The 20,702-nt window shown below is 41.9% G+C and overlaps 1 protein-coding gene across 4 annotated transcripts in view; it reads right to left on the reverse strand.

Moving 5' to 3' along the window:
- Positions 1-20,702, reverse strand: part of LOC148013527 (Zinc finger C-x8-C-x5-C-x3-H type family protein) — a 90,972-nt gene that overhangs the window by 37,910 nt on the left and 32,360 nt on the right. For all 4 annotated transcript variants that reach the window (XM_087667741.1, XM_087667738.1, XM_087667740.1 and 1 more), the window contains one exon: positions 5,689-5,802. In XM_087667741.1, coding sequence (XP_087523867.1) covers positions 5,689-5,802 — 114 coding nt within the window. The remainder of the gene's footprint in view (positions 1-5,688; positions 5,803-20,702) is intronic.

Here is a 20,702-nt window from a genome sequence, read left to right on the forward strand (position 1 = left end):
TCTTTTGATCAATAGCTCTAATGGCAATTCTAATGGCACCAACTTCTTCAAAAGGAGGGGTAAAACCTCAGTGTGGATAGTGAACCCTACTCTTATACTACTGCCTCTCACTAAGGCACAAAAGGAAGGAAACCAATCTCGCTACTCAAAGAGGGTGGTAATGACCTGATTTAACAATAATTACAAAAAGAAAATAAATCAAATAAACTAGAATGTACACTTAACCACGTTAATCTTGGACAATGGACATCTTGTGGGCCCCAAAACCGGCGGCCCTTGCGGTATTTCTTTATCTTCGATTGCACATAAATAGAGTACAACAGAGATTCACTAGTCTCCTCTGCTAATCCAACTTCCTCTTGCTATCATAAATGACCACCAAGCCTTCAAACCAATTTGCCCCTTGATTTGCTTGGGGAATTGGCCTTCACCCTGCTCCTTGCGAGACAAGTTAGCTCCAAATTGAAATTGGTTGGTTGATTTCTTGCATCTCCCTGAAACTCTTCAATTTCAACTTCTTGAATTCAAATTTTGGGCCTTCAATTCTAAGCATGCATCCCAAGGTATTTGTCAAAACCTCGATTTCTCTGTAAATTAGGGTTCACGAGAGAGATTGATTGAAATCTCTTCATCTATTGACTCAAACTACTAGAAACACTAATAAGGAGACTTGAGAAATGTTTGGAGGATGTGAGAGAATGCTGAAGAGAGAGAAATTTCATAGTTGCATTGCAGGAAAGGGCTGAAATCTACTGCTGCCTTGTTCAAACAGCCATGGAATCTAATGTTCACTGATGTAACACCCCGAATATAGTGTTGCTTAGCTGAAATAGCCCTCAAACTGCTGTCACCTATTGTTGTACCCTCTTATGGACATGTCACCTTCTTGGAGGATCTTCAGCTAGTTGGAAATGGCCTCTCAAGTGTTGCAACAACAATGGCACCCTCTCTCTCTCTCTCTCTCTCTCTCTCTCTCTCTCTCATTGCACAAGGCTAGAATGACCATCTTTCTCTCTCTCCCAACCTCAAAAACGTCTTTCCCACTTGCATGGGCAAGTTTTGCCAAGTGGCGACCTTAAAACATCCCATTTTCCACCATTATCCAATTTATTAAATTAATTCTGAAAAGTAATTTAATAATTACTATAGTGCCCAAAAAACAAATTCACCAACCAATAATTAAATTGCCTACACCAATTTGTCTCTCAAGTATCCTTGAGCAGTTATTGACCCATGGACCAGATTGATTAATTATATAATGCATAGTCTTTCATGTCACCATTGACATCAATGGCCAATAAGTTGGTCTAGGCCCAAATGTGACAACGGATACCACCTAGTACTAGTTAAGCATAACTTATTGCAACTTTTGCCTTTGGCACCAACAAATATGTCAAGGTCCTACATCCCACATTATGAAATAACTAACTTGCACCCACATATACAAAGTCACCTTTGCACATTTGATTAACTTTTAATCAAATGCTAAGCAAAGCATTAAAATTTCATGTCCTCGTGACAAGGAAACATGTTGCCTTTGTCCTATCGCATTGCACCATCAATTGTTGCCTCTCTCAGAGCTCATTTAACAGCTCTATCTTCCTCCCTCAGCCTCTAAGTGCTGGAATGAAGCCTCAGCCATCCCTTAAACAACCCTCTTGCAGTTTGCATGGGAAGTTTTGACAAGTGGCAACCTGTTTTGCCACTTGGCAACTTTCCAAAAGTTATTTCCAGCTGTAATGCTTTCCAAAAGTAATTTTCAGATTTAATTAAGCTTTGAAAATTAATTGACCTTGCCCAAGAACTAGCTAGTGCCCATTCACGTTAATCATGCTAAAACCCCCCCCCCCAAAAAAAAAGAAAATTTGGATGTTCAATTGTCCCACGCATTAATTGGCCTAGGGCTAGCATTACTTGAAACATTAATGCCTAGTCCCAACATCACTGCTGGGCATTTAATGTCCCAATTAATGGCCTACACCAAGCACCCACAAATACTTTTCAACATAGCTTTTTACAACTTTGGTCAATATCACCCACTGATCTTAATAATGCCAACTGAGCCAAAACAGCCTCAAAGCTCAGCAAACAACACAGAATAGCTGAAACCCCTCAAAAAGCCACAAGATATCATCATCCAGCCAGGAATAGCTCGCCCTAGTCAGAACAGCGATCTCCAAACAACAAAAAACCATCACCCAACTTGTGCCAGCTCTGCCCAGCCCCACGCAACTCTGGCCAGCCTCAGAACAGCTCCACCCAGCCCTAGAAAACTCTACAGATCCTTAGATGAGCTTCATCCAGCCCTCGGTCAGTTTTGAGAGCAAGCCAAGCAGCATGACCAGCAGTAGATCTTCTCTAATCAGCCACCAGTGATGATGACTCCCACACCACACTGAGAAAGGCCTTCTATGATGAAAATCTTTGTTTCATGCTTTTTGTTGTGTTTTATGCCTTTCACAGCACTTTGCAGCTTTTCCCTATGTTTTATGAGCTTTTCACAACAATTATTAAATTATATCATCACAATTTAAAAGTCAACCTTTTAATTCATTACATTTAGGCATCCCAGCCCAAACTTTGACCCATGAAAAAATTTAATAACTTAAACAATAGCCATTTATTAAGGCTCGTTCCAATTAAATTAATTAATGCATGCACAAACTTACACATTTATTAATTTTGTTTCTACTCACTGATTCTTAATTATTGATGGATATTCCCATATCCAACACAACTCATACAATTACATGGACCTACCTAAGAGAGTTTCAAAGATCAATCACATCCCCATGACAACTACCACCAAAGAGGGCACCAGATGGAGTCAATATTACTTTGATTTGCACCATGATTAGTTCCCATGGGCCACAACTCATCTCCCTCCATTAACATGTCTGCCCACACACTATAGGCTTGCGACATGTCCCCAGGATTTCATTCCAGCTAATCCACGCCCTCCCAAAAGAGGCAGTGTCACTCACGAACTAGGAAATGGACAACCTCCAAGACTCTCCTATCACCAGTCACCTTGCTCCTCTATGAAGCTCCTCTACTAAACCATGAAGAAAGCACAAGAAGTGGCATATTGTTCTATCCAATAAGCTCCTCCTGGCTTAAATAACCCTGCACAGTCATTGCAGCCCTCGAAATGGTGGCTGCATCAATATAATGCATAGCTATACAGATACCCTTGTTCCATCCTCTGATATGCTCCCAAACTTCATCCCCTGCAGAGGGATAGATTCTCTCTGATCGTGGCCTTTCAAGTCCCCCTTTATACCAGGCTTCCCACCAAACATTGAGTGCACTCTGTCAGATGCTGCTTCCCAACACCTCTGATAACAGATTGTATGTCAATCTCCTAGAAAGCTAGACCTGCCAAATCAGCTGCTTGTGCAAATGCTGTAAAGGGAACTGAAGCTGCTGATCTGTCCTAAGAAAGTGGAAAATATCTGTTTCATAAACAGCCTGCTTTCTGGCCTAGTTTGACCCCCTCAAGCCCGTCCATCAACAACTGGTTTGCCCAATAAGGCTTCAACCTCAGCTTTGAATCAATGTTGCAAAAGCCACAATCAAAAAGGTGCTGAACGCGATTGTAAACGCCCCGAACAACGTAGTATGCTTAAGAATTATGATATTCGCTTGTTTTCGAGATTTAATATAAAAGAGAATGAACACTTAAAGCTGAAAATGAAAATTACTCACAAAATTATAGCCATGAAAATGTAAAAGTAATGGAGACAAGATTGAGGGTTGAAGATGGGCTTGCTATCCTGTAAAACAGCAGTGAATAGAAGAGGGAATATGGAGGAATTTGATAATGGAGAAGTGGGGGATGATGATGGGGATGGATGGGACCAATTTCTAGCTATCTGTGGGTGCTGTACATGAGTTTACAGCAAAGAAAAATTATGCTGAATGAAGAAAAACGAGCTCTTATTTATAGGAGAGGGAAGAGCTAGTACAAAAGGGGAAAGTGGAGTAGCACAAGACAAGTGTCCAGCCACATGTCATGAGATGTGACAAGTGGTGGGACACTTGGAAACTTGTGTGACAAGTGTCTTGACACTTGTCTCTTCTCTATGGCCTTCCTTTTTGGGCTGAATACTGTCAAGAATAGAAACAACCAAATTTAGTAAGCACTGTCAGAGTACATAATTTACTATTTTTAGAATGACATCCCTATTTTTTAGGACTAGCATTTTTAGGCTAATTCGAGGCTCCTAAAATTTAGGGACCTCCTAAAATTTAGGGACCTCCCCCCCCCCTCCCCCCAATATGGGTGTCATATGAAAGCTTTTTCCGTGTACATCGCAAAAACGGTATCAGAATCTTCATGTGACTTTCCTATGCAAAGAAATGTGCATTTCAAACTTTCAGCCCATACATGCACATTGTACAAGCATTTCATGATCATGCCATCTTGTTGATTGTAACTGTCTGTTCTGGCGGATCTAGCCCACACTTCAAGGCATCAATCCTTTCTGTGTGCGAGTCTAACCCTGATATGCGTGAGTTTTGGTCACAGGTGCCCAATCGGGCCATATAGGTGGAAGTGTGAACTATCTTTTCTCAAACCCACCGCGTAGGTCCATCATAACATGTGACCACTCATCAGTGGCTAGCTCCAATGCACTTTTTTTTTTATATCTAATTAGTGCAAAGGAGACAAATTTAATAAATCATTATATAGACAAATTAATGAAAAAGGATACAAACTCTATTTCTATAGAGTTGTGACAACGATTATCTGTCAGGCCACCCTGGCTAAAGAATCCACCTTGGCAAAAGAATCCCTAGTCCCACCAAAATTGGAGCAAAGGGAACTAGGATCACATCTATGCAGTACAAGAGGCAATAAAACACAGCAAGAAGATTTGTACAATGTTCTTACTAGGTTAAACCACTAGAGCCTAGCTCGCCAAAGACAAGATGTAGTGCTGTAATAAAATTTTGTCTGATAAGAGTCAAAAACCAAAGCTGTACCCTTCAGCCCTCAGCTCACCCATCAGAAAACCTCCAGAGCTACCTGAAGCCTTTGAGCAGTCGTCCTTCACATAAAGACTCAGATCATCCTTTTAGTCCAGTCCTAAGCTCCAACTCATACAAAACAAGTGCTAGGGAACACCATCCCACTAATCTGTCAAGTGTTTAAATACCTCACCTGTGTATTCAAATTTTAAGTTCATCTATCACCACCTCATCAGTAGCTTAAAAAAGAAAGCCAAGCATGCCATGGTCCCTCCTAAAAGTCCTAATCTACCAAATTATCCACTTTCTGAAAATATAATTAGTACCAATGTCATACAGCCATCTAGCAAAATAATAGTCACACTGCTGCCACTAGTTCAGCTCCTGTTAGAAGCCCCTTGGGAAGTAGACAAATTATCCATATGGAGAGACTCACCAAAATGCTCCTTGAACTTACAGTTGCATGAAAAAGCCAATATTTCACCAACTCCAACAGAAAGAAGAAAGCAGTTTTCGAATATCCTTTTATTTTTTCTTTAGTTCAGTTTACATCAAACACTCTTCAAGCAGTTCTCCAGAAAATACAGTGATTGCAAGATTCACAGATATCAAAAGTTCCATGACAAGACAGTACATCTGAAAACTTCATATTCCTTCCAAAAACGTAGTTGATTAATGATTGCTCTCAAGTTCTACTACAATATGAAATCATACCTGTCATTACTCATGTATCTCCATTTTCCACCCCCTTCATAATCTTCTGTTCTTTTCTTAGATTTCCGTTGACCGATGCTTCCTTCAGAATCACTGCTTCTATGCCTTCGTTTCCTGCTTATTGGACATTGACAAGTTGAAACTAGACAAGATCATGTTCTTAAGAGATTAATTGAACTCAAAGGACATACACCACTATGTAAGTATTAAGGCAACATATGGTCCGATAAGTGAGCTCAAAGAATGTACAACACAATGTATGTATCTGATCAAGGCAAGTCGACACCTCATCAAATACACCCTGGTTGAAACCCAAGAATAAAAGAAGCTTCAGATACATAGGTAGGTTCAAGGAACTAGTCAATTGGCATACTTCAGGAAACCCCTTCTTTTCTCTGTTTTCCCACAAAAAATATCCTCTATTACAAATCTATAACTACTTCTACATGGGTAGTAGAAGGCCTGGGTGCAAAACAGAACCCTCCATATGAGTACTCAAAACAGAATTTGATAGCAACTCCTAGAGGAGTTGCTGTCAAATTCTGGAGCATAGCATCCTACCTAGAGGATTCCACCCCTGCTCAACAGCCTATCTGCACCAAGCCTCTAGATCTGCCACCCTAGTAGTGCTGATGATGTAGTAAAACCTTTCTAGGAGAAAGTCGGAATGACGATGTAGAATCTACCTGGAAATATGGATGATGGCAGCCAATGAGTGCTAGCACGTGCACTTTGGTGGGCTGTCAGCCATAAAGACTTAACTTCAAAGTCACTTTCTGAGACCTGAAACTACTCCACAATCTCCACCAAAATTTTCAAAGCACTTCACAAAGTCACTTTCTGAGACCTGAAACTACTCCACAATCTCCACCAAAATTTTCAAAGCACTTCAGTAAAAAAAAAGCTCTTGCCTCCCCAATGCTCAGGAGAAACCACAGTGCATATGATCATGGCCATTTCTATCCTGCTCTCTAGAATAGTCAAGCATAAAAAGGAAAGCGTGCATAGGGCAACTACCAAAACAAGTGGATCTCATCAAATCACTCTCGGATCCACTAGCACTGTGGCAAAGATGTATCATTTCAATCCCAAACTTCAAGTAGCAGCCGTCAGCATGAAGAAACTTTTTGAAGCAAGATGATTAAGTAACGGTCACAAGTCCATGTATAGAGGGGGTCTACTATAGGATAAGCACCTTACCAAGTCAAAAAGACTATATGCACAAGAATATCTACACTTCTCCTCCCTTTTCACAGGTTTTATTGTGGTGAAGTGACATCAGTGAATTCCAATGATAAGCCTCTCATTTGTATACACTACTATCATGTGTAATTGTAATACATTATACAAAATACTGAATAAGCTGTAGAAAATCGTCAAAGGCAACAAGTTAAATCCACGATTGTTATACAATCCACATGAACCTTCATCTTCCAAAATAATTGATGGACAAAGGAGTTAAATAGAAATTAATCCAATTTTTGAAAAGCCCAATGCTCAAACCCTTGCACTGAGATAGGACAGGTTCACACCTGTGACAAACTGGTCAATGATCGATGCTGTGGGTGCCAATCTAGGATGACCAAGGATGTTGCATTCCCCTTCAAGGTTAAGCCCTAAAACATTTCACCCTCAAAACATTCCATTTCAACATGAAACGTTTCACAGCTAAGTAGAACCTAAGAGAAACACTAAGTGAAATGTCTATAATATTTCGCAATAATTTCACACAGACAAGTAACCGAAATACCCATGATTATTTTGTGCAATATGCACAAGTTAAAATTTGGGCAAAATCCCCAAATCGGGAAATTTCAGAGTAGGCAAGATTTAGTGCTTAATACTAACAATATAGTTGGAAGGTAATTTTGCTGTTACATATTTTTGAAATCTAACAAACCCATATTTGGAATTTATTTTTCAAATCTAGGCATTTTCAACTCAGATATTTGAAATTTGGCATAACATGCCACACACACATGCCCACATGCCCCCTGCACCCCCCGCCCAAAAAAAAAAAAAAAGAGGAAAACCACACCCCCCTGGTGGGAGAGGAAGTGGGTTGATGATGATATGGCTGTTGCATGACGCTACATCAACAACAACAAGGAGACAGTGAATTAATTGGCATGAAATAAGCATATATTGCTACCTATTTTCCAAGGTGTAAAGGCACAAATTCTCATTTTAAAAGAAGTACTCTTTCTGGGCAGAACGTTTGGACATCTCACTATCTGCCTGAAATACGTTTCACCTTTCAGCACTAAAGGTGAGACACGCTTGACAACTGCCTTGCATGGAATGTGTTTCACCTTTAAACATTTGCACGAAACGTATTTCACCTTTCAGCCTAGTGAAATGCATTTAGCAGTTACCTAACCTTCAATCTCTTAATTACATCATGGTTCAAGATAAATTGCTCAATCATGTCTCTAATAATCCAAGTCCAATTTAGAGATGTCTTTTATTCAGGTCCAATCATTGAAATGCCCAATACCTAGGTTGTTTGAGACAAATCTTTTACAATATTAGAGTAAGCATCTCATGCAACGTAGGATAGCTATTTCCAGGACTAAATATTTGAGTAAAATAAAAAGAACAAAAGATTGAGCTGAAAATAGCTATTATTTGAACATAATTACAGCAACAAACACATAGAAGAGATGGAGACTCATTGAGGGTTGAAGATAAGCAACCCCCTCAAAGTAACATATTTCAGATCAACCCAAATCCCTTATAGCTGAGCTCGGTTACAGTCAACCTAAGAGTAATGACAAGTAATATTCAATCTCACAGATCATATAAAATGTACAAATATGCACGTGCTCCCATGCATATAATTACTATGCAATAAAGTGAACCAGTTCTTTACAAACTGGAGATCAAGAGAGAAAAAAACATCCTTACTTCATAGTTGATGAGCAATACTTTGGCATGCCTTCCTTCACACCAACATAGTGAGAGAAAAAAAATAAACAATGCTTCGAATGAGACACTAAAAGTGAGCCTGCTGATCTGAAAAACAGCAGTGAGAAGAGGGAAATTGGGTAATTTGTGTGAGACGGGTATGAGCACTGTATTCAGTTTGCATTTCATTAAGCTTTTGTGGACAGCGGGGCACTCATTGTTCCATTGGGCCACTGCATGTATGGCTGACCTTCAAATTATTAGGCATATGATCCCCTCCAGTCTCTCCCACTATTGTCTATACATAGGCTCCCACTCCTAATCATATCTAGCATCACCTAGAATACTTGAAAGAGAGGAAGATTACAGGCACTGTGTCTAGTCATCAGAGTCTTGTTTAGCTGTTGATATTGTACTCATTCGCCTGCTTTCTATTACAAATTCCATTGCACATTCATAAGTTCTCTTTGAGTCAATGTTCTTTCTTGTTCCCTATTCATACTGTTGTGTTTCTTTGCCTTGTGTTTGTTGCTTCCATTTCTGTTGTGCACTCTCATATAGTTTAGCCATCTAGCTTGCTAGATCCTCGTGCCTTCAGTGTCTGCGTTTGGCTGATTGCATGTCTGTAGCTGCTGTATTTTCACTGAACCGGAGCTGCTCTCATGGCATTTCAACTTCCTACACATCACATAGTGCTGGGTGGCCTGTTTTGGAGCTGCTGACAGCATGTCCCAACCACCAACCTCTGCATTTTGGCCTTCCATGCTGAGGATTGGCTGAGCTTAGTACCATTTTGGGCTGGACCATTGCCATATTGCTGACCTAGTCATTTTGGGCTTCTATAGTGACGTTCCATCACTATATGCTGATGACGTTGATGTATTTACTGAGGGCTGCTGCTTCAAGTGTTGAATACCTGTAATTCATACAAGTACACACCCTTAACATCTACGTTTTGTAATTTGAGAGAGGATCTTCTGTATTTGATTCAGCATGTCTACACTGACTTTGTGATCCTGGGCTCTGTGGTACTTTACATGTTTGTTGTGTGATTGAACTATGACCTTTGAACTGTTGAACTCTTGCTTTTATCCAGGTTCTTCAACCATTCAGTTTCCCCAGTTATCTATCTTCCTCATTTCACAAGCTCCAAGGTCAACATCAGCCTACAGTAATGCATTACAAGGGTCACTATCTTCTCAAGCTAGAAGCGGCTATATAATAGCAATTATGGCTGGAGAGAGGGGCAACAAGAAGGGGAGAGTGCTACTTCTACTGAAAGAAGGGGTGTCTATAAAAGGACGACAAGAAGCTAGTGGCTTTGCGAAAAAATGAGGCGGCAAAGGACAAGGGTGACTCAGATTTTTCATCCTTGTCAAACTGCCACTCCAGTTCCAATCAAGTAGCCAAGTCTACTATTACCATGTAATCCATCTTATAGCCCTAAGGATGTTGTCACTCCTCCCAAGTTCTCAATCTTGGGAGGGTGTGAGGGTCCTGGTAGCAGGGTATCCCAGCCATAGTTGTCAGGTACGAAAGGTACAATACGAAACAGTACGATAAAAAACAGTACTAAATGATACCGTAAAATTTTATAAGGTATGTTACGATATTAGTACGAAAAAAAATTAACTTGATTATTTTGGACTAAAGATAATAGAATAGATGTTTCAAGTCTAAATAGCAATACTATTAGAGTATATAAGATGAATACTTGAGGGTAACGTGCCAAAACCTGATGTTGCATGCACAACATGTGCTACAACTACCTACAACTTACAACTACATAGATGGGAGTGGATACATCATAAATGAATGATCATACAAATAAGAGAAGTGTGGGCTTGTGAGAGAGAAGGTTGAGAGAGAGCAAGAGGCTAAAGAGAGAGAGAGAAGGTTGTGTGTGTGTGTGTGTGTGTGTGTGTGTGAGAGAGAGAGAGAGAGATGAGAGGCTTAAGAGAGAGAGGGTGAGAGAAGCTAGAGAGAGAGAGAGAGAGAATAAAGAAAGAATAAAAAAAGAGAGAGAAAAAAAAGAAAAATGTAAGCTTTTCTCGTTCTACATCGGACAGATACATACCATACGTATCAGTCCGTACTACGTACAGAGACAATCCTGATCCCAGCTTCAATCATATCTTTGGTGCAATGGTTTTTTGAGCATTGCTTCCTACATACATCAATTTATCTACTAGTTTTCAAACCCTGAAGACAATTGCCTTTAGGCCAAGATAAGAGATACATCCACCAGCTGGCTTTGCTCCTAGCCCTTAGGCATGATGGAAGTCAAGAAATCCATGGTCATGATGTGCTTCTATAGGGTTGTTCATGACAAGCAAAGAGGATTCATCTATTTCTACTTTATAGGATCTAGGCTCAAGTATGATTGGCATCGACAGCAATGAATATTTTGAGGCACCTTAGCATTGGCTTGATCACCCAACGCTTGGATATCCATGATTCTAATTGAAACCAGCCTTCCCTCCATGGATGGGTGGTAAATCCTTGATTACAACTTAATTACAGTAGCAAACAATAAATACAAATCTGAAAATACAATTTTACCTACTGATCTTGGACAATGCCCACCCGATTGGCCCGAAAATTGATGCCCCTTTCAGTATTTCTTTAGCTTTACTGAAGGAGAAGTTGGTTTACAATAGGATTCTCCCAATCCCATTCGCAATCCAAACCCCCTTGCTGTCCAAAGTAACCAGAAAGTCTTTAATCTGTTTTGCCCCTTGATTCGGGCACTTAATTGGTCTTCACCCACTTCATAGATGATGGAAATGCCCAAAATTCAATGGCTGGCTAGTCCTCCACTTGAATTTAGCTGAAATTCATCTTCAGCCCTGAAAAATCCAAGTCTTGGAGCTTCCAATTTTTGGCACGCTTCTTGATACTGCTGCTAAACCCTAATTTCTGCTGTAAATTAGGGTTTACAGCAGAGAAATTTGCAATTTCTCACCCCTCCAACGGTCCAAACGCTGAGATCTTCTGAGCAAGGCTGTGAAATGGCTGCGAGATGAGAGACAAAGCTGTAGTTAGAGAAAATTCGGAGTTTTGTCGCAAAGAATGACTAAAAATCAATCAAATGCAGCTGCTGCCCTGCCACAACAGTATTAAATGCTGTTGCCTCTACCACAGAGACATCCAAATCAGTTGTCACCTTGTACCTGGATGCAATAGTCCAATGGAGGGTCCGAATCTACAATCACCTCCTCAAAACTCACTCGTGGCTGGCTGCAATGGCTGAAAGTAGGCTAGCCATGGCTGCTCACAGCTCTCTCACATTTGCTATAGCAAGAATAATCTCGTTTTTCCTCTTCTTCAGCCTTTTACCAGTTTGTATAGGCAAGTTTGCCAAGTGGCAGCCTTCCCAAATGGCTTTTTTAACATTATCCATGATTAAATATTAATTTTCAGTCTTTAATATCTAATAATCATTTCCGTGCCCATAAAAATAATTTGACTGGCCAATAATTAAATTGGCTAGGCATCTTCCACTCCGTAGTCTCTCTGTGCCATCTTTGACCATTAGATCGGCGTTAGGGACCATTAAACGTCACATCTCTAGTGTCACCAAAACTGACACTTATGGCCAAATGAATGACCTAGGCCAACAATTGACCACCAAGTACCCGGTGGTACCTGGTGGTCAATGAATGACCTAGGCCAACAATTGACTACCAGGTACCACGTCATTCATTGACCACCAGGTACCACCAAGTACATGTGCAGCATAACTTATAGCAACTTTTGCCTTTGACATCCCGTGATTTTCTCAAGTCCTGGGCTTGTAAATTTATTCTAACCCCAGTTACACCTCACATGTGCAACATTTACTTAATCATGTGATTAAAAATTAATCCACATGTTAAGTGAGGTTTCAAAAATGCATGTCCTCATGGCAACCCTCCCTCTTAAAATCCTTACAATCATCCTTGATTGCACTACCAAATGCATCAAAAGCAAAGTACTACACTGGAATTTCCATAGGGCATCATAGTCAACACAACATTGTGCACTGTTGTTGAACCATTCCATATGCCCAACATATGCTGAAAATTACCAGCCAACATAACATAACATAAGACTCACAAAGAATCTCCAAACATTGCCAGATTATCACGTGACATGTTCATTTCTCATGAGCTCAACTCATCTAGCAAAATCAAACCATAGTATAGCAAAAACCAAGTACAAACCATGGCTGAAACATCAATGGCATCATAAGACATGTTGCTGTCCACAAAACCAACTGGATACCACTGAATATTTATGATCATATGCTGAAAACCAACATTCGATAATCAGCCACTGATTATCATTAACTGATGTTACACCAAGCATAACCAATGCCATACCAAGCATAACCGATTACACACCGAGCATAACGGATGCAAATGTACAGTTTCAGAGCTGCAATGAAAACCATACCGATCTGCATACCAAACATAGTGTCTAGTATACTGAATAGTGATCTCCTGGCAAACATACTATTCAACTACAGTACCCTAAATGTATGCTAAATACATTCAAGATCCACTACTTCTAGAGCTGTCCATTACTGAGAAGCAGAGGTGCTAGGTCCCTTAGAAGCATCAGGTAATACTCCAGACCTCTGCTCTACTGAACCTAATTGAGCTAACTAAAGTCGGCTCTAACTCGAAAGCATCAAGGTAAAACTGCAACAACTGAGGATGGTCTGCCAAGTCATCCTCCTCCGTCCATTTGGCATCCATTGGTGAATAATTCTAAAACTTCACCAAGTACCTTCTCGAACCCTAACCCCTAATCTTCCTCTCTTTGTGTGTCAAAATCTGCTCTAGTACCAGTATTTCATCGAGCTCTTCAACCTCCGGCTGAATTTCAGCAGATACATCCTCTACACATCTCCACGAAAAGGTCTAAGCAAGCTCACATGAAAGGCATTGTATATCTGCGAGTGTGGAAGCAATTTCAGCCTATAGCATGCATCAGTGATCCTCTTCAACGGTCCAAATGTTGAGATCTTCCAAGCAAGGCTGTGAAATGCCTGGGAGATGACAGACAAAGCTGTAGATAGAGAAAATTTGGAGTTTTGTCGTAAAGAAACTAAAAATCAATCAAATGCAGCTGCTGCCCTGCCACAACAGAATTAAATGTTGTCGCCTCTACCGCAGAGACATCCAAATCAGCTGTCACCTTGTACCTAGATGCAATCACTCTAGAGAGTCCGAATCTGCAATCGCCTCCTCAAAACTCACTCGTGGTAGGCTTCAATGGCTGAAAAGAGGCCGGCCATGGCTGCTCACAGCTCTCCCACATTTGCTATAGCAAGAATGATCTCGTTTTTCCTCTTCTTCAGCCTTTTACCAGCCTGTATGGGCAAGTTTGCCAAGTGGCAGCCTTCCCAAATGGTTTTTCCAACATTATCCATCGTAAAATATTAATTTTCAGTCTTTAATTACTGAAAATTAATCTAATAATCATTTCGATGCCTAGAAAATAATTTGACTAATTGGCTAGGCATCTTCCACTCGCGAGTCTCTCTATGCCATCTTTGACCATTAGATCGGCGTTAGGGACCATTAAACGCAACAACTCTAATGTCACCGACTGACACTTATGGCCATGAATGACCTAGGCCAACAATTGACCACCAAATACCACCAAGTACATGAACAATATAACTTATAACAACTTTTGCCTTTGACATCCTGTGATTTTCTGAAGCCCCGAGCTCGTAAATTTACTCTAACCCCACTTGCACCTCACATGTGCAACATTTACTTAGTCATGTGATTAAAAATTAATCCATATGTTAAGTGAGGTTTCAAAAATATATGTCCTCATGACACTAATCATTCCCATTCTATGTACTATGATGTTGAGGGTTTTCTGGTATCCATATTATGGACATTTAGACAGTTTTTTTCGGTGCTGTCTTTTAGCCATATATCAATGTATATTTTATTATACTCCCAATATTTTGTTTTCTTATTTACCATCATTTAGGCACTAAGGCATTAGTGCTATAGAAAGACTGGAAGATGAGAGAGAATGGTGAGGAGAGAGGAAATTCAGACTTTCTTTGCAAAAATTTGAAAAAAATCTTTCATTTACTATTGTTGCACTGTCTCAACAACTTGTAGATGCAAAGAACTGAAGAAAATCAATCATTTACTGCTGTTGTCTGTCTCAACAGCCTGTAGATGTTATCATCTGCTGTTGATTGGTCTTCTCTTGCCCCTAGCTAAGGTCCTCCAATGGTTGCAAACCAGACCAGCAGCATCTCCTCCCTCTCTCTTGCAAGCTGAATACACTAAAATGCCTCTCTACAACCTCTAAAGACGTTTTTCAGTCTTGCATGGGTATTTTCAACAAGTGGCAACCTTCCCAAATGGTTTTTTCAGCATTATCCATAATTAATTAATGAAACGCCGCCAATAAACTCCTCAAATAGATGGCCTCAGTGGTGCCATCGAAGAGAGCCCGGTACTCAGCCTCGGCCGTAGAAGCCGCCACCGTCTCTTGCTTACGGCTGGACCAAGAAATGGGAGCCGTGCCCAAGGTAAAGAGGTAGCCGCCATAGCAACGCCGGTTGTCGGGATCTCCTTCCCAATCAGAATCAGTGTACCCCTGCAAAAATAAACCGGGACCATATGTCAAGCCATAAGAAAAAGTACACCATAAATAACGCAACACATGAAGACATGCAATCCAATGTGACATTCTAGGTGCTGTGAAATACTGACTGACTGAGTATGCTAACTGAGTAAGCTAAATCTGGCCTAGTGTGAATTAACCAAATAAGTTTTCCTACAACAGAACAATAGGTATGTGCATTGGACTGTCCTAGGGTATCCTTCGACAAGTGGACAGTAGGATCAATAGGCGTGGCCACTGGCCGTGTCTGATCAGAAGTGTACTATTCCACAAGCTGAAGTGCGTACTTCTGCTGTCACACAAAAATACATCCTCCAGAACGAACTACCTCCATCCCCAAAAAATAAGACAACAAAGCAAGGTCTGTCATTTCAAATGTAGCTTTAAGCTTAGCCTTAATTTCCACTATGGCAACAGAATCTGAACTTGTGATGAGTAAGTTATCAACATATAGAAGGATATAGCTAACCCCCTCTGGAGTGAATCGAACATATAAGTTCGGATCATAAGGGGTAGAATGGTATCCATGAGTCTGTAAGAACTCATTCATTCTATGAAACCAAGACCGCGGCGCTTGCTTCAGCCCATAAAGAGCTTTCTGCAAGCGGAATACCGTATCCCTAGGATTCCCTGAGAAAAAGCCCGGTGGCTGCTCCACATAGACTTCCTCCTCCAAGTATCCGTTCAGGAAGGCACTCTTGACATCCATGTGATGTATCGGCCAGCCGTGGTGAGCGGTGAGCGCGAGTAGCAACCGAAAGGAAGTCAACCGTGCAGTAGGAACAAAGGTCTCTTCATAATCAATGCCGTGCTTGTGTCGAAACCCTTGCACTACAAGGCGAGTCTTGTACTTGTCTAAAGTCCCATCAGCTTTTAACTTTGTCCGAAAAATCCACTTTGTCCCGATGACTTTCTTGTGGCTCGGACGATCCACCAATGTCCAAGTCTCATTTCAGTCAATACTCTCTAGCTCCCTTTCCATGGCCTCTCACCATTGAGGGTGCTGAAGAGCCTCTGGCCAGGTATTCGGCTCAGAATGCGCTATGTAATCAGCTGTAAATAGCGATGCAAATGATGCCTGAGGAGCAAGCTGAGTAGATCTTCTAGCCCTCCCGAGTGGAATCCGGTGGTAGGATACCCGAATCCCGCATGGTCTGCTAGTGCTAGCGAGGTAACCGGTCTCGCGAAGGGAGCCTGGGAGGTGAAAAAACTGCGGGAATATCAGCAGCAAGACGTAGACCAAGTTCAGTAGGCACGATCTTTGATGATGTGGAAGAAGGAAGCGGATCGGAATCCGGTGAGAAGACTGCACAATATCACTCTCGTCAAAGACGACATCCCGCCTAATGATCACCTTGTTTGTTCGAGGATTGAACAAACGATAGACTTTCACTTCAGAGGAATACCCCACAAAAATAAGGAGATCAACTCGGGGAGTAAGCTTTCCTATCCTATCATCAGGTGTGTGTGTGTGTGTGTGTGTGTGTACGCACGACACCCGAAGACTCTGAAATGGGAAATAACAGGCCGAGAGCTAAAAAATACCTCATACGGGGTCTTCTGAGGAAGAGCCGCAGTCGGGCACCGGTTGAGGATGTACACCGAAGTGTTAACAGCCTCGACCCAAAGGCGCTCAGAAAGCTCTGCTACGAATAGCATAGAGCGTGTCATTTCCATGACTGTGCGGTTCCTAGGCTCTACGACTCCATTTTGAGAGGGGGAGTTGGTAGAGGTGAGCTGGCGAGAAATGCCATGCTTCTGTAGAAACTCAAAAAACTCGTGGGAGATAAACTCACCACCGCTATCACTCCTCATGCACCCAACACGACGACCAGTCTGATTATGAACCAGCAGCACCCAAGCAGAAAAATATGTGAAAGCATCTGACTTATGCTTCAGGAAGTACACCCACATGTATCGAGAATGATCATCCACTATCAAAAAGAAGTACAACGCGTCATTCAAAGCAGCAGTGGATGTCGGCCCACAAAGATCAACGTGAATCAGTCTAAGAGAATCCTCAGCTCTATGTGTAGACTGCTGAGGTAATGGGGTACGGTGCTGCTTCCCGAGCCGACAGGCTTTACAGATATCTAGAGCTAGCTTCAAGCATGGAAGACCCTCAACCAACTCATGGCGTGACAACTCATAAAGTGAGTCATAACCAAGATGCCCTAAGCGAAAAATGCCAAAGACGCTCATTATGCGCAGGCTCCCGAGATGTGGCTAAGGCCTGGAAGCTATGGAACATGGAGCCTTCGGTGGTCAGCTCGGTCAGAAAGTGTGTCATGTGGTATAGGCCATTAGGTTGTGCCTCACTGCGAGCAATCGCTAAACCAATCAGAGACTCAAGAACCTCGATTGTAGTCGTCGTAAATAAAACTGCTCGCCCTAACCGGCAAAGCTGCTAAACAGATAACAAGTTCACCCCAAGCTAAGGGACATGATATACATTGTCCAGCGAAGCCAGATCCGGACCCTTTTGTCAATGGCAAAACTGACGCAACCTTGAGCCTGAATCTTGACCGAGGAGTTGTTTCCTACACGGACCCGCCCGGCTGCAGGAGCTCGGGTGCGGAAAATGTCCTCTATAGAAGTCATGTGATGTGTAGCTCCACTGTCCACAATCCAAACTGAAGCTAGCGTGCTTGGCTGTGATGAGTGGGCCTCTGCAATAACCTCGTCGGGAGGCAACTCATAGATGTGGACGAGACTCACATCTGATGTCTCTATGGAGACGATATGGGTCTCTGCAGACCAGTCATACAAGCCCTCTGGAGTTGAGAATGTTGTCGACTGAGATGACTATGCGGTGGCAGTGTGAGTCTGACCTTTAAACTGCCCCTTGCCATCACCTTGCCTCCCCTACTGGGGGTTGCCCGACTAAGGGGCAGGGGTCTAAGACTTAGGTTTTGGTGCTGTGTCTCGTGCCTTTGTTCAACACTCATCATTAAAATGGTCAGCCTTTGACAATGTTGACAATACCTATTCTCTTTAGGTACATTCTCCCACCCAGGTTTGAGTTGTGACTGGGAGTTTCCTTGAGAATCCCCGGATTGATTTAGCTTTTGAGTTTGATTTTGATTTTGAGTGGAGATCTGGTTTGGTTTGCCCTTTCTGAGAATGAGCAAGAAGAGCCCCCTCTGAAGAGGAATTCATATGAAACTAATCGAACAACCGTGTGTAACGCAGACACTCAAATTCATAGAATGTAGGCATGGTAGGCTTTGAAACTATTCCTTCCATAAAATTAAAGTATTTCTTGGGGAGTTTATTTAGGAACAATGTGACATGATCGTCAGAGGACTTGGGGAGTCCCCGTAGTGGAGGATTCAACGAGGAGACGTCGATACTCAGTCAACTTGACTTTCAAGTCATCCTGGTCAGTGAAAAGCTGAAACTCATGGTCAAGATTAATAAGACGGGTCCTATCCCGAGCTACATAGCGGTCAGTCAAGTGTGCCCATCGCTCTGACGCTGAGTCAAAATGTTGAAGCTGAGAATGAAACTCAGGCAATAAGCCCTTCATCAGCTTGACCATAGTGGAGGCATTTCTAGCCTTCCATGAGCGGATGACCTCGTATGGAACAAATGCAGGATTGGGTTGGGGTTCCAACCCCTGCACGAGATTCCAAAGGTTCTGTGAGTCAAAGATATGTCTCATCAAATTTGACCAAGTAGTAAAGTTTGACCCGTTAAAACAAGTCTTGTCATTAAATGCATTCTTGCCAGAAGACGAGCTAGAACCATGAGGTATCAGGTAGATGCAGTAAGATGATGGTGGGAAAGATGGTGGAGGTGAGAGTGTCTAATTAGAGTAAAAAGGAGGGGGAAGAGGTGGATAGGCAGAAGTAGGCTGTGAGTGTCCAATGAGTGCCGATTGATGCGAAGGCACTGGAACATGAATGTTTCCATAAGGTGCCGGTGTAGGTGGAGGCACTAGGACACAATAGCCTTGTCTAAAGTAAGGCTGGGACACAGCATTATGACCAGAAGGTCCACTAGGCAATGCCATGGAGGCAAACTGTGGAGGCAACTAATCCACACTTGGGAGAGACTGAGTGGGATACCCAGGCTGCAATAATCGCGAAAGTATATATGAGCTAGGTGGAACACCACCCGGCTAAGGGAAGGATGAGGTTCTAAAGGATATGCCTATGTTTCCATAACCCCTCGGTGTGATGTGCGGTGCAACATGAGGTGTCTGAAATGAAAATGTAAATGGTATAAATGGAAGTGATCAATCAGCAGAAAAATGTGGTGGGATGGGTGGGTTTTGAAAGTGAGGTGTATGAGGTGCAAATTCTTTTTGTTCATTTTTATCATTTAAAGACTGAAAATCAAACTGTAAAGATGATGATACACCATGTAATGAAGTGAAAGGAAACACCAAATTCATTCTGATTATGTGAAGTAGACGGAAAAGAAGGAAGGACAGAAGAAGAGTTATCTGGCTTTTTCTTATAATCCCCACGACATGTGTTAACATATAAGAATTGGTCCTCTAGAGGACCTTTTCCATAGCCAATAGACTAGACTCTTTCTTCCACATGATCTCTACCAGTATATTGCAAAACAGAAGAGGTAAAAGAAGAAGGCACAAAAGACAAATCAAAAGTACCTTGCATCGGAGAGGACGGAAGACTCTGAAAAAATAGAACATACTCCGGATCTTGCTCTCCAAGAGGGGGGGCCCATCCCTTATGGAGGTCTCGACAGCCCTACAACATCATCAAACTTACGCCCAACATCTGAAGAGTGAAATCCATGCATACCTTCATTTAGAAGCTTTTCTTGAAGGACAAGGACAATCCTTCGGTCGAGCTCCTCAATCTTTTTTGTCGGTTTGCCTATCTTTTTTTCCATGTACTCAAATGTTTCTCCCACCATGTCAGAACTTTGTGGAGCAAGCTAATCTGCCCACTCTCGCTCAGTTCTCGGCATAGGCTGATCTGGAGACTGAATCGGTATTGATGTGTTCGAAGTCATTTGAACCTTCTGTTGTTATTGCTTCTTCAAAGAGCTTTCAGATCAAAGGCCTAGGTTTCTCAAAGAGTACCAAGCTCTGATACCATCTAATGAAAAATACCCTAACACAGAAACATAAACAGAAACCGTGCAACAAAGTACAGACTGATAAAAAGAACATGGTTAGGATTAGGGTTAGAGTAATTCAGAGACAATGAACACAGTGAATAAATTAAATGCTATGACTACTAATAATACAATGCTCATGCAGCAAACACACTGCAGTGAATGAATACTAAACCTCGAACTCCTGTATCTCTAGGATCAGGGCAGGGGTAATGAGCTGGAGAGTGTGTCGTACTCCGAACGGATCCCGACTCGCAACTAGGCAACCTCCGGATGTCGAACGCCAGCAAATGCAGCAGTGAGAAGCTGGATCTGATGCAGACAGCAGTGAGGAGAGAGAAAGACTAAAAACGGAGCTTGCAGGA

Source organism: Lygodium microphyllum, chromosome 26 (genome assembly GCF_053477565.2).
Source record: "Lygodium microphyllum isolate KBCC chromosome 26, Lygodium_microphyllum_v1.1.10, whole genome shotgun sequence".
Taxonomy (NCBI): domain Eukaryota; kingdom Viridiplantae; phylum Streptophyta; class Polypodiopsida; order Schizaeales; family Lygodiaceae; genus Lygodium; species Lygodium microphyllum.